Source organism: Patella vulgata, chromosome 9 (genome assembly GCF_932274485.2).
Source record: "Patella vulgata chromosome 9, xgPatVulg1.2, whole genome shotgun sequence".
Lineage (NCBI taxonomy): Eukaryota > Metazoa > Mollusca > Gastropoda > Patellidae > Patella > Patella vulgata.
The window spans coordinates 19,220,434-19,236,304 of NC_065887.2; the positions used below are offsets into that span (position 1 = coordinate 19,220,434).

Below are 15,871 nucleotides of genomic sequence, written 5' to 3' on the forward strand. Positions count from 1 at the left end.
TGGCGTCAAGCCATTAAGCATAAATAAAATAGGTCCCAGGTGTCTTATAATGTAATTTTATAAAGGATATCTTATTGTTGGGGGGGGGGGGGAACTGATCAGTTATAAATGAAATGGGGTTTAACGTCCTACTGTTCTGCTCCGAACTGGTGTAGCACCCTAGGTCTTCTGTCTGACGTGGAGAGCGCATTAAGGGGACCGGTCGCCACATCCTACGTACGACCCATGCATCTTTTCTTACTACATATTTCTGTAGCCCTGTGATCGTCTAAATTTGTCTCTAGCTGTCTTTACTTCTGCTTCACGTTGTGTATTTACTTCTTCCAGTTTCTTAAGACGTTTGTCTTACCAGGAATAATAATGCATAGTTCGCTTCTACATTTTATATAGCATATAACTGAATACAGGTATACAAGCATAGCACAAATTACAATACTATATAGCTAAAACCACTTCTCCACCCTATCCAGCCTCTCGGCTGTCTAGGAACTCAGATGTACCCTCGATCTCTGGAATCTAATGCAAGTCTGCCTTAAAACTTTACTATGATTTATTTTATAAGACTCCTGCAGATCACGCACAGAAAGCCTGTTCATGGCCCTGAACCTGTGCAATTAACGATATGATTGGTTACTTTAAACCAAATGATGCAATTAGAATAATTCCACTCACGTGTAATTCTGGTGGTAAATGAGTGACATATGTTTTCGATAAATAGCTCTTTTTTTATGTGTCCCTCGAGCAAAAATTCTACTAAAAGTATTACACTGTGCTTATGAAGACGGGCATACGCCAAACAGTCTGCTATGAGGGAAATTTTGCCCGGACAGCGGCACTACGCCCTACTCCTATATCGAATTCCAACTGTCCAGGGATTATTTACATGCACGCCAATGTGTACACGGGGACCTCGGTTTTCCGTCCCATTCGAACGACTAGACAGCTGCCCTTCTGATCAGTTAACATTCCTTAGAACTTTGTTTAGTATGAAAATGGATTTAGGCATTTAAAAATGAATTCACTTTGAACGTTGATATTGACTACTCCATCAAATAGAAATTATTGTTTGCAATGGCAGAAATTCCAATTCGATAGAGGCAATTAGACAAATTCTACATGAAATCGACTTGTAAACTTTTACACCAATTGTCTTAGCTTCCCCGGTGTTATTTTCAGGTTTTTTTAAAGCCGTTTGGGAAATTGATCTATGCAGTGGTTACGAAGTGAAGTAAATCGTATGGTCACTCACTGTGTGGACATGTGCTGAACCGGATTTAAATTCTGGCCGATTTCAAGTTCAATCAAGAAAACCAACTGAATCCACACTATTTCAATTAGTTAAATCGATACAACAAAATGCAAGTATACCTGTCCGTCATTCGGTTGATCGATCGTGCGTCAGTACTCCCATAACTTTACAAGCCCGACTATGATCAACCGCGAGCTTTGCGATTGGCTCCGAGTGATCGATTCCAGGGAACTGTTAATTCTCTCTTCATCGACGTCAGATAGATAATGTTAAAGGGGGGTAACAACTCGACTGTGCACGAGATGAAACGGGCCTTGCAAAAATGTAAATTCGGCTGGTGGGGGGGGGGGCTCGGTAACGGATGTTAAATCCATTTAAATCTTTGTTAATTGTCTAAATAATAACGTTTGAAGCCAAAAGAAAGGCCTACAATGGGCAGATTTAGCTCTTACATAATGCATCTTTCATAGAAGACAACACAGTATGCGATTTTTTGTCTGAAAAAAAGTGGTCGCTGATGTTTCGGTAAGAATGTATCAATCGGAAATTATTTGCCGGCGATTCTATTGGTCTTTATACTGACGAAAAAGTGCCATGCTAAACAGTTACCTTCATTGGTGGACATTAATTGCGCCGACAATAAAATATCTGGTCTGAGTAGACTATTCCATCATAGACTATTGAATGTCTGAACCCTGGACAAATACTTTGAAACAGTCCATCCGATTTCCAATTAACTGATAAACAACCTGTTCTAGACAAAGTACACAAACCATGTCCCCGTGTACAGTACTACTTAGATTTCATAAGCTGAACTAAAGATAATTGCGGTAAGCTTCTCAAGGGCGAGGGCACCGTCAAAACATAAAACTAAAGCTCAATTGATATTATTAATGACATTTTAATAGTGTTTGAATCAGAAACCACTAGCCTTGCATACTGAACTGGTAATGATGTTACAATAAGCTTCAACAATGATTTGTTTCAAATAAAAAGATAAGTTGCCAAGCAACGAAACATACGCCCAGCAATTAAGTCGTCTGGACAGTCAAGAAGGGTTGTCGCGCAACTGTGTATACAATTAAAGTCAATTGAATGATAACTGTCCTGCAAAGCATCCACAATTTTTTTTTAAATTGACCAAGAGCCATTACTCTGGCAGTAATTACCAGAAATCCTTGAAAATCAAAAGGAGTCTTCGTCTTACAACCTTAAATACACACGGTGTATAAATTTTAAATCAATCGGATGATTGGTCTCCAGGGCATCCACAGGATTTTTCAAAGTGATCAAGGTCTATAATTCTGGAAGTGTAACTATCGGAAATCGTTGAAAATCAATAGGATTCTTCGGCTTATGACCTTAATTGCTGTGTATAAATCTAAAGACAATCGGATATTAACTTCATCCAATGTATTATGGACGAGTGGACGACAATATACTACCAATTATCAAAGTGGGCGTATAAAAATGAAAGCCTTAAATATGAATGACAAATGCTATTGGTTTAGTATTCTTCACCTTCGTCTTCCCCTTCACCTTCAACAGAATCGACACCAACTTCTTCATAATCCTTCTCCAGAGCAGCCAAATCTTCTCTGGCCTCTGAGAACTCACCCTCTTCCATACCTTCACCAACATACCAGTGAACGAAAGCTCTCTTGGCATACATAAGATCAAATTTATGATCTAGGCGAGCCCAGGCCTCGGCAATAGCAGTGGTGTTACTCAACATACAAACGGCTCTCTGCACCTTGGCTAAATCCCCTCCTGGTACAACAGTTGGTGGTTGGTAGTTGATACCGACTTTGAAACCAGTTGGACACCAGTCGACAAACTGAATAGTTCTCTTGGTCTTGATTGTGGCAATGGCAGCATTGACATCCTTTGGGACAACATCGCCTCGGTACAACATACAGCAGGCCATGTATTTTCCATGACGAGGATCACATTTTACCATCTGGTTGGCTGGTTCAAAACAAGAGTTTGTTATATCGGCAACTGAAAGCTGTTCATGGTAGGCTTTCTCTGCAGAGATGACTGGCGAATAGGTAGCCAGGGGGAAATGGATACGTGGGTAGGGTACCAAGTTGGTTTGGAACTCAGTTAAGTCGACATTGAGGGCACCATCAAATCGGAGAGAGGCAGTGATGGAGCTGACAATCTGTCCAATTAGTCGGTTCAAGTTGGTGTAAGTTGGACGTTCAATATCTAAGTTACGACGACAGATGTCATAGATAGCCTCATTATCAACCATGAAAGCACAGTCGGAATGTTCCAGAGTGGTGTGGGTGGTGAGGATAGAGTTGTAGGGTTCAACCACGGCAGTGGAAATTTGGGGCGCTGGATAGACAGCAAATTCCAATTTGGATTTTTTTCCGTAATCAACGCTCAATCTTTCCATAAGAAGGGAGGTAAATCCGGAACCGGTTCCTCCACCAAAACTGTGGAAGATGAGAAATCCCTGAAGACCAGTGCATTGATCAGCATTTTTCCTGATTCTATCAAGAACCAAGTCGACAATTTCTTTTCCAATAGTGTAATGACCTCTGGCGTAGTTATTGGCGGCATCTTCTTTACCAGTGATGAGTTGTTCAGGATGGAAGAGCTGGCGGTATGTACCAGTTCTGATTTCATCTGGAAGAAATACACATTATTCCAGATTAAACTATAAGTTTGGTGTAGGCGAGAAACCACCCCCGACACAGAATTGTAATGTAATACAGATGGGAGAGATTGGTGACGTGCAGTGTCGTCAAATTGATATTTCGTGGATGTGTTAAGGTGGAGCTTGGTTGGGTTTGCTCCGGACACTATTTCTCAGTTCACATAGGTAACAAGTTTTTGTAGTGCTTCTTGCATTTATAGTGCTAATCCATTCAGTTCCCGTGACTGTACATTTTATCAACAGAAACGATACTCCCTCGACACAAGACATACTTTTCTTTCAAGAATACCAAACGGTGGACACCAAAGTTGTACGAAATGTGAGAACTATTAAATCAAACCCTATAATTTCAAGGTTGGGCGAGTTTGGAACCCAGCTGAGGATTAATTATTATATTATTAACCATGTTTGTACTAACCTCGGAGTCTAAGTTTTCGACCTAAGCATATAATCGTGGCAAATTGGTGGTCTTTAGAAATGAAATGAAATGGCTTTAACATCCTACTGTTCTGTTCCACCTGGGCTAATAAAGAACTGAATTCGCCATGCAGTGTGCTATTCGGGACATTTTGCGCGGGCAGCAGCACTATGACCTACTCTTATATCGAATTCCACGTGCACGCAATATGTACACAGATATACGTTGTCCCTTGTTATGCCCTATGTCCTACACCACTGTCGCGAGGGGACCACTCCGGAGAATCCCGATGAACGTTTTCCAGGGTGGTTTTCGAACCAGCGAGTATTTAGTCATTAATGCAAGTACCTACCTACTACAGTTGGTTCTAAATCAACAAAGACAGCTCTTGGTACATGTTTACCAGCTCCGGTCTCGGCAAAGAAGGTATTAAAGGAATCATCTCCACCTCCAATAGTTTTATCTGATGGCATCTGACCATCGGGTTGGATACCATGTTCTAAACAGTACAATTCCCAACAGGCATTGCCCATCTGTACACCAGCTTGGCCAACATGGATAGAGATACATTCACGCTGAAAAAAATCGAATACATTACACACATGGATATACTTTGGAATTGACTTAAAGGGGGCAAGTCTAACTCAATCCTCTACAGTCTTCGACAATGCAAACACGACTTATTGGTCAATTTAAATCAACATTGATGTTATTCCACCGTGAAAAGATGGGCTTCTGATATCCAATATTTAAGACAAAATGAAAATTTTAAAATTATCAGAATGCTTTCAAGCGTCATTTGTAATAAAGCGACTCGATGAACGAGGCTGAGCATATCCCACATGAGCATACTGCCGGTGTATAGATTGGAATAACCAAATACCAAACACTGCCATTTAATTTGGACTCTACGGATACAGATTAGAAATTACAGTAAAAACAGAAACGATTCAATGTAAATCAGTTCATATACATTCATATTACATTATTATACGCGTTGCGACCCTGTCCATTTCTAGGTGCCAAAGAATAGAGATTTAGCTCCTTTAAACATACATTATGCAAGAGCTAAAGCTGCCTATTGCAAGTCTTTATTTAGGCCTCATATGTTATAAAGATAGGTTGCCAGGCAACGAAACATACGCCCACAGCAGCTAAATCGTCCGGGCAGTCAACAAGAGTTGTCAAATATTTTTAATTTTCGGTAATGAAACATTTATAATACACTTAAATTTGATTATAAATTTAAAGTCAATCGGATATTAACTTTGACCTCTAGGCCGTCCACAAGATTTTTCAAAGTGATTAAGGGCCATAACTCTGGCAGTAATTATCGGATATTGCTGAAAATCAATAGGATTCTTCGTCTCATGACCTTAAACACTTTGTATAAATTTAAAGTCAATCGGATATTAACTTTAACCTTTAGAGCGTCAACTAGATTTTTCAAAGTGATCAAGGGCCACAACTCTGACAGTAATTATCGGAAATCGCTGAAAATCAATAGGCTTCTTCGTCTCATGGCCTTAAACACTGTGTATATATTTAAAGTCAATCGGATATTAACTTTGGTCTTTAGAGCGTTGACAAGATATTTTAAAGTGATCAAGGGACATAACTCTGGCAGTAATTATCGGAAATCGCTGAAAATCACTAGGCTTCTTCGTCTCATGACCTTAAACACTGTGTATAAATTTAAGATCAATCGGATATTAACTGGCCTCTACAGCGCCCACAAGATTTTTTGAAGTGATCAAGGGACATAACTCTGGCAGTAATTATCGAAAATCGCTGAAAATCAATAGGCTTCTTCGTCTCATGACCTTAAACACTGTGTATAAATTTAAGAAAATCGGATATTAACTTTGGCCTCTAGAGTGTCCACAAGATTTTTTGAAGGGCCATAACTCTGGCAGTAATTAATGGAAATCGATGAAAATCAATAGGCTTCTTCGGCTCATGACCTTAAACACTGTGTATAAATTTAAGGTCAATCGGATATTAACTTTAGCCTCTATAGCGTCCACAAGCAATTGTGGACGCCGGACCGACAGACCGACGGACGGACGGACGGGGGCGACGACAATATACGAACACATTTAAATGTGGGCGTATAAAAATGATTAATTAGACCTTTATTTACTCAACAAGCTCAAAATCAAGTCTGTAGACCCACGGATGGCTTGGGCACAGTTTGGATTTAAACAATCGTCCATTTAAAATTTGTCTGCGATATCACCTCGGTGGAAGCGGACGTAAAATACAACTAACTACTACTACTAAAATTAAATCAATAAATGGCGGACCAAGCTAACGTTTACCGTTAGTCGCTGTTGTCACTACCGGAAACTGGTAATGAAAGGCCTGCCAAACGAGGCTACCATAGCCATTGATAATGTTACTTGATAATCGAGAATATGTGATTGGAGTTATCGTCTGTCAATCAAACGATCGCCAATTCTCATACACGGTGCACACATAATTGATGCCTATTTCTAATCCAAACTTCCAACAGTAATGAAATGAAATGGAGTTTAACGTACTACTGTTCTGCTCCTAACCTGGGCTAATGAAGACGGGCATACGCCCATACAGTGTGCTAGGAGGGAAATTTTGCCCGGACAGCGGCACTACAGCCTACTCTTATATCGAATTCCAACTGCCAAGGGATCTTTTACGTGCACGGGACCTCGGTTTTTCGTCCCATCCGAACGACTAGACAGCTTTCCTTGTCAGCCCCTCCGTCCTGTATCACTGACAAGGGAGAACCACGCAGGAATATCTGGATTAACTTTCTCGGCCAATGCAGCCGACCTCCAGGCTAGCGAGCTAGCGTCTTACCCACTTAGCCACGCTATTTGAGAACGAGGGGCGGCCATTTTGTCTGTCAGTTTTGGGCCGATTTTCACGAAATTCAAACTCAGCCGTCCTTAGGGTGTAACGGTGATAAATATTATGACTTCTATAGGGCCCACAAGCTAAAATAGCGATTTTTCGTACAATCAGGGACCATAATTCAGGAAGTTATGGTCCGATAGGCGCGAATATCGAAAGGAACCGAGATCTTTGAGTTATAGACTCACATTTCAAGTTTCGACAAAATCGGATAAAAATTAGGGTCCACAACCTTGATATACCATATTTTTACGCTATTTGAGAACGACCAGCGGACATTTTGTCTGCCAGTTTTGGGCCGATTTTCACGAAATTCGAACTCTGCCGTCCTTAGGGTGAAACGGTGATAAACGTTTTTTTTAAATTGGAAAAAAATTATGACCTCTACATGTATAGGGTCCACAAGCTAAAAACGCGATTTTTCGTACAATCAGGGGCCATAATTTAAGAAATTACGGTCCGATATGCGCGAATATCGAAAGGAACCAAGATCTTTGGGTTATAAACTTATATTTCAAGTTTCAACAAAATCAGATAAAAATTGTGACCTCTATAGGGTCCACAATCTTGATATATCATATTTTTACGCCATTTGAGAACGAACGGCGGCCATTTTGTCTTGTCAGTTTTGGGCCGATTTTCACCAAATTCGAACTCAACCGTCCTTAGGGTATAACGGTGATAATACGTTTTTTTAAATCGGATAAAAATTATGACCTCTATAGGATCCACAAGCTAAAAACGCGATTTTTCGTACAATCAGGGGCCATAATTACATGAAGTTACGGTCCGATATGCGCAAATATCAAAATGAACCAAGATCTTTGGGTTATAAACTTACATTTCAAGTTTTAACAAAATCGGATAAAAATTGTGACCTCTATAAGGTCCACGACCTTGGTGTACCATATTTTTACGCTATTGAGAACGAAGGGCAGCCATTTTGTCAGTTTTGGGCCGATTTTCACGAAATTCGAACTCAGGCGTCCTTGGGGTGTAACGGTGATATAATAATACTTATTTTTAAATCGGATAAAAATTATGACCTCTATAGGGTCCACAAGCTAAAAACGCGATTTTTCGTACAATCAGGGGCCATAATTCAGGAAGTTATGTTCCGATATGCGCGAATATCGAAAGGAGCCGAGGTCTTTGGGTTATAAGCATACATTTCAAGTTTAAACCAAATCGGATACAAATTGTGACCTCTACAGTGTTCACAAGCTAAAAACGTGATTTTTCGTACAATCAGGGGCCATAATCCATGAAGTTACAGTCCGATACATGCCAATATCGCAAGGAACCGAGATCTTAGGGTGATAAACCTATATTTCAAGTTTCATTGAAATCGGATAAAAATTGTGACCTGTAGACTGTTCACAAACAATTGTGGACGGACGGACAGGGGCGACGACAATATACGCCCACATGAAAATGTGGGCGTATAAAAATAGGTCGACTTTCTATAGACACTAATTTCATGTGGGGGTATAAAAACAAATTGATTTTCTTTTATCCATGTATCATAAATTGGCCTAATAGTAGACCATTTCAGACTTTTATTTACGGCATTATATCTGACATACTGTCTACCATAATATTCTTTTATGAATAATGCATAAATACAAGACTGGATAGTTTAATACGAACAATAGCAACGGAACCCGACCTTATGCCGCGTGACACCAACAACTAACATCTCATCGATTTTGGTTTCGTGTCTGCATTTGGCAATTACATAACAGCATTTTTAAAGTGACTAGATGTTCACAATATTCTTGCTGAATAAATTCCAAGTTTTACTAGGTTTAAATTTAATATATGGCATATATAGAGACCTGGTAAACCTAAATAATTTGAGGATTCTTTCCAACAAGAAGACGCATCACCGCCCCACCCAAGTGCAAGTTTTATGAAGTAATTTTGACCTCCCAACCTGACCATACAGGCCTAGCAAACGAGATACATAAAACACGGCCCTGAATTTTGTGAATAACTATGACAGTTTTATGAAGTAATGTTACCTCCCAACCCGAAAATACAGGTCTAGCAAACGGAGGTACCTAAAACACGGTCCTGAATTTTGTGAATAACTATGACAGTTTTATAAAAGACAATTTTGTAAAACATGGGCGAATCATGGCATCGTGTATATCATTAGGTTTGTTCTTAATAAGAAAGCTTTAAAAAAACAATATCAGCAAAAAAAAATATATATATATATATTTAGGTGTTCAAAATTTATAACAACCGTATGAACACAAAAGAAACGGATTAATATAAGCCACCCGTGTCTGTTTCGGAAACGGTCTACCTGTATTTAGAAAATCGAAAGTTTATGTTTTACTTACCATTTTTACTTGTAGAAATTAGGCTGGTATCCTCACAAAAAGTTAATAATGAACTAAGTGAGAGACTCAACAGTCTTTGTCTATAAAATCACAGCAGAATGTACGTCGTTTTATCAAAAATCACCACTTTATTGCCACGCACGTTCACCTGGATCGGTTAATTACTGGTATCTAAGAAGATCATAATAAATCATTACAACATGGTATAGGATTACAAAATGACGTCATTATTGATAGCCAGGTATGAATCAGTGGGAAATAATTGCTTTTTTGTCCTGCCAAAAAACGCCAATGTATTGTTCTCAGTCTGCTGGTGTAGTTTTAATTAGACAGTTAATGGATGTAATTAATTACATTTTTAGGAAAGAAAATGTCAATTAAGCCCGGACACAGTTTAATAAATTATATTCGCGGGTGTGGGAGGGGGGGGGGGGGGTAACGTCCACTCGACACAAACTAGGTCATTTCGGGACTAACACATGGTTCAATTTTATTTTAATAAAACGCTTGCGCGTAGGGCGTCTTTAGCAGTGGGAGGAAACCGGAGGAACCGGAGAAAACCCACGAGGTTGGACAGGCGACCCTACTCCTTGCCACGTACAACCGGGGATTCGAAACCACGCCAGTTGATTCAATGAGACCAGTAAAAGTTCAGCGGTAACGGGCCATAATTATATTTCTTTTTTGCCGGTGGTGGTGGGGGGTGGGGTGTGTGTGTGAAATAAACATAAAAAAATAAAACCAAAATACAATTGATTCATAAAGACAAAGTTCCATAACCGTGCCGCCCTTCTCCCCATGCTATAGTTGTATATACTTTCCCTCTACTAGTTATGGGGGCCGCAGTGGTTCAGTGCGTAATACGCTGGCTCGCGAACAAGGGGGCTTCGAATTCGCTCGGAGTGTTTCTTAAAAACGTTACTGTGAATTACACGGCGTGGTACCTCTTGACAAGAAGAGCGTCTAGTCAATTGGATGGGATGAACAACATAGGTCCCCTGTACACGTCTGGGGAAAAGTTCTCTCATGTCATAGCACACTGTATGACGTATATCCGTCTTCATTTGCCCACAACGTAAAAATCCATTTCGATTTAAATCGTTCGGGCAGTCAACAAGAGTTGTCGCATATTTTTACTTTTGCCGGTAATGAAACATTTATAATACACTAAAATCTGATTAAGAGTAATTACTCATTAAGTAATTATCAGGAAATCATTAGAATTTGTTTGGCCCGTGCTAACGTTTAGTATACAAAACATTTAATATCATGGATTTAGCTGTATAAGTTATTAAAAATATTGAAAATCAATACACTTCTTCGTCTCAAGGCGTTAAACTCTGTATCAATCTAAAGTCAATCGAAACGATTATATATAGGCGTAAACACGGTGTATAAATATAAAATTATTCAGATGGTCTCTAAAGCATCCAAAAGATTTTTTAAAGTGATCAAGGGTAATAACTCTGGTAATAATTATCGGAAATCGCGCTGAAAATCAAAAGGATTCTTCGTCTCGTGACCTTCAACACTGTGTGTAAATTTAAAGTCAATCGGATATTAACTTTAGCCTCTTAGAGCGTCCACAAGATATTTCAAAGTGGTAGTAATTATCGGAAATCGTTGAAAATCAATAGGATTCTGCGTCTCATTACCTTAAATACCGTGTGTGAATTTAAAGTCAATTGGGTATTAACCTTAGCCTCTAGAGCGTGTACAAGCAAGTGTGGACGCCGGTCCGACAGACGGGGGCGACGACAATATACGACCACATTTCAATGTGGGCGTATAAAAAGCAATTATTTCCCACAGATACCTGGCTATCGATAATGACGTCATTTTGTAATTTTAGACATAATTAACGGAAATTGCTGAAATTCAACAGGCTTCTTAGTTTCACTAATCTAAATAATGCATATAAATTTCCGTTGGTCGGACGGATGGAGGCAACGACAATATACGACCACATTTCCATGAGGGCGTATAAAAATTCTATTCTATTCTATATCAAATGAATAGGACACGAGTCGTGGCCACGTCATTTCATTTAGTATGAATCACAAATCATAGGTCAGGTCAAAACATACATAAATTATTGCAAGACAAATATGTCGCCTCATTTTACATCGAATAAACATTCAGCGATTTTAGCCGTTGACGAGATTCACTGAATTACCACTGAACGCAGGGTTATTAGCATTGCTGAATGTTAAAGGGGGGACTTTACCAGTTTCGATAAGTGGTGAATTTCCCAAGTGGCGAACGCATGATTTTATTGGTTGGGAGTAGAGGTGTCATGGGCAGGTTCGGTGGGGTTGGGCCTCCTCCCAAGCGTTCAAATGGTTCCACCAATAAATTTTATAACATTTGAGGTCCAAAGAAAGACCTGCAATAGGCATGTATGTGCATGTTTTATAGATTTTTTTTAAAGCCATTGCCATAATGTTCATCATGTATTTAATGTTTTATTTGTATGCTGCCTCTAGTAGATACAATAAAATCTTATCTTGCCACTGATTCTCCCTATAGACTCCCTTATTCAGTTTCGTTATTAATTAATAACCACTCGAGGCTGGGTTACATAAGCAGCAGTAACAATTAACATAATTTCATAGATTAGTTCTAGAACGTTCAAATCCCCAAATACAATATGTATCATGGCTGCACTATTATATACCATTTTTCAAAATGTATCGCTGTCTCTTTAAAAGAAATAAACCAAAAAAGAACTTAAAACTCGAATGAGTCGATCGATTATTTTGTTAGTCATCATAGATGATCGCTGTGCTATATGTTCCTTCCAATTCATTGTCTTTTTTGACCCAAAGTTCTCTTTTATATTAGGCAAATTTATGTTTATAATAAACTGGTAGAATTGATTTAAAAAGATAGATAAGGTCGATTAAATCGCCAACGGGGAAAGACATATATGACATCACATTATTACAATAAACATACGTAATGATAAAATCAGAGCAGACAGTGGAAAAACGTGCCAATCACCAACCCGTCTGTATAAAGACAACAGAACAAAGAAATCGACAACGTTGCTTTAAATTATGGCGCACATGTCAATATCACTTCATGTGGAATATTCGAGACATCTAATAGACACTTTCTAGACATAAAACGTAAAATATGTTACAAACATAGAATATGACATATATTGTAAAAACAAAAGTCACTAACCCCAGTGAATAAGTCCGAAAATAAGCAGAAACAAAGAAAACACTATTTAAGAGATGAAATACGATCGCTGTTGAGTCTACTTACACTGGAAACAGGATTGTAAAATGATGCCTGTCAGCCACTCTCTGATTGGGAAGAGCTAAACCGCGCGCTGCTACACTACAAACGGCAGTGGTCGCACCCTCAACTACACACTTAACTGGTGAACTATTTAATAAATAGTTTACACGAGGAATACTGGGAAATACACGAACAAGTATGTCTGGCTTGGCTCAATTTTTACTAAGCATCTTCGATGATCAGAAATTTCAACTCCACTAGACTAGAGTTTGGATTATCAGTATCTTTTTTATTTTATTTTTTTAAATTGATTTGAATAAATAGTTGAACCCAACTTGATGTATTAAAAGTCCAGCACACATAATTTTTGTGGTTTTCAGCGAGCATTTTGTGTCTGATATAATATTTTTTTGTATTTTAAGGACAATTACTTCGCTGTAACGTCTCATCTTCTGTTCTGTCCTAATAGCTGAACAATCTCGTCGCCCAATCCCTGAACGATATATTTTGATTTTAATAATTAAAATTTGGTTTGATACTGCAGTTGGAAGGATAACAAAAATCAATTTGATGCAAGCTGGCGAGGATAGTTAACATATATCTAATCACAGTTTGGAAATAACGCTATGACAAAATTATGAGATGTTTACGCATTTTAATCCGAATTTGAAACAATTTAAAGATGGGTTCCCAGAAAAGTATTTATCGGGTGGTTATTTCCAATAAAAGTATGGTAATTTTGGTAAATATGGAAAGTAGAGATATCCAATCTTATAGAAAAAACTGGATTCCCCGAAAAACACTCATGGAACGTATACAGGACAAAAATGTAAGTGTTCTCCTAATCAACAGCCCGACGATTAGGAATTTCTGCACGCGTGATGTCAAAGGTCACACGCGAACATTGAACGCTTGATGTACAAGTTGATAAACTTTATGAAGAGTTAGGCGTACAACACTTTCTGAAATAAAAATGACGGAAAAAGACGCGGGTAGTGGATAATCCGAGAATTTGATTAGGATTCGATATTCGTAATAAATAGTAAGCGATTAAAGACAACATCGTCTTATGTATGCAATGAATTCTCCTCTGACTTCCAAGAGAGGCAAGTCAGGTGACGTAAACATGACCTGGTTTGATCGAATTTTTATAGCAGGACATTCCTTCGCAATTACAATGTTTGAGAAGGATTTGAAGTAAAGTTATGACAAATTAATTAGTTTGAATATGTTTTTAGTCCATATATACCATTAAATCACCCAGTTTGTACGCGGGAACCCATCTTTAATTGCAGGCTGGCGAGGATGCTTACATATATCACAGTTAGGAAATGACGGTATGACAAAATTATGAGAAGCCGGCCACACACACTGCAATTTGGCTATGATATGCCTACGCTATACCATACTCCTCGCAGTGTTTCGTTTGATTAGACCTAATCCAACTTAACACTATTGTAATGGGACCAAATTTCTGTTCCAAATCATGGCTGGTCAATAGTTCGATTAACAACCAATAACTAAGTGCGTACTACTATCATTAAGCTTAAAACAGAGCTCAAAATTGGACCAAATATGTTTACATAACGTTACGTCATGACTCACCAAATTTATAACGCCCAATTAACCAGTGCATAGCAGAATATTGCCGAAAAACTAATTTCGTGACAAACGAGGCTATCAAACGGCTACAATGTAAACAATGCTGTTTGGAGACGAACAGTATTTTCACCGTTTTTAATACCTTGAATCACTGTCAAACGTTTTAGGAAAGACCCCAGATTGAACGAAGGGCTGTCATGTTGCTGTACTTGGGATAGATTTGTTTGAACTGGAAGAATATACACACACTATAGCCAGAGAGGGATTTCTCGGGCCATCGCTTCAGGGATATGACACTATACGATTATCTCTGATATTCTCAAATGCTACGACTTTAGTCGACAGCAGTTGGAGCGTTCGAAGGCGTTTCTAAGAAATGACATTTTAGCTTGAACAATCGCAGCCTTTCGCAGAGTTTTAAACATATTGTAAACTTTTAGTCGAAACCATGTATGATCTCAGGGGGAATTGTGGTCTACCACTGTAGCATTTTTGATATGGAGCAGCTGTTCTCTACGAAGCGGGTAGAAGCTTGTGTACATGGATTGTTGACCCTTACCTCCAAAATTGAAGAGAATGGGGGTTTATCGCAGCGTTCGCGGATTTCCACGTCTACGCCTGCGATAAACTAGTATAGCTATTTGTGATATGTGTAACACTATCTTACAGATAACAGAAGATCAGCATAATTGATAAGACCTTTATTGAGAATATGAAATAAACATAAATCGGGATGAGCTCTATTCCAAGTCTGACTTGCTGTCAGTAAACGCCTGCTTATATAGCGTCTAACAATTAGGGGAGATGGACAGGAGTGATAATCATATTATATGGTATTGTTTATTATCAAATTATAGTGTTTGTAATTACGCTGCATATTTCTTTGGAAGTCATAGTCAGGTCAATGTATGATGCACTGGCCAATAATACATTCTCTTTGAAGTTCTGTCTAGTGTTACACACGGATCATGTGTAGCTTGTAAAGAACATATTGAATAAACTAGATGTTTAATAAGATCGTGCCTTAACAGAAGTTATAGAGAGTTTAAACGTCAACTTCGGGTATAGATCACTTTGTCACATTTGCCACGATTAGATAAGGTCGTATCGAATGGAAAATCGTAGCGTGTGAGGGCGGCTTTACTCGGTTTTATGCATGTCATTTCGTGTCATTTACACCAAGCAGACCGGTGTCTGGGATGTATTATGCTAATGTTGTATTAGAAAGGTCAAGAGAGCTTGTGTTTATCGATAACGTTTATAAGTTCTATATTTTGGTTGACATGGATAAGTTACACATAATTTGGATATGAAAACGGGAGAAATTAATAGATAGTATCTGAAATATTTTAGATTCTTGACTAACTCAATACAAAGGGAACCAAGGCATTGTTTCCCTACATTGTAACCTCCTGAATCAAAAGTGGTATGAGGTGGTG

General features: G+C 38.6%; 1 protein-coding gene across 1 annotated transcript; it reads right to left on the reverse strand.

The window, feature by feature from the left end:
- Positions 1-2,130: 2,130 nt before the first annotated feature.
- Positions 2,131-3,280, reverse strand: LOC126831553 (tubulin alpha chain-like). The gene is given in 2 exon segments (XM_050562105.2): positions 2,131-3,250; positions 3,253-3,280. Coding segments are annotated over 2 exon segments (507 nt in total). The 5' UTR covers positions 3,266-3,280; the 3' UTR covers positions 2,131-2,756.
- Between the last annotated feature and the right edge of the window lie 12,591 nt (positions 3,281-15,871).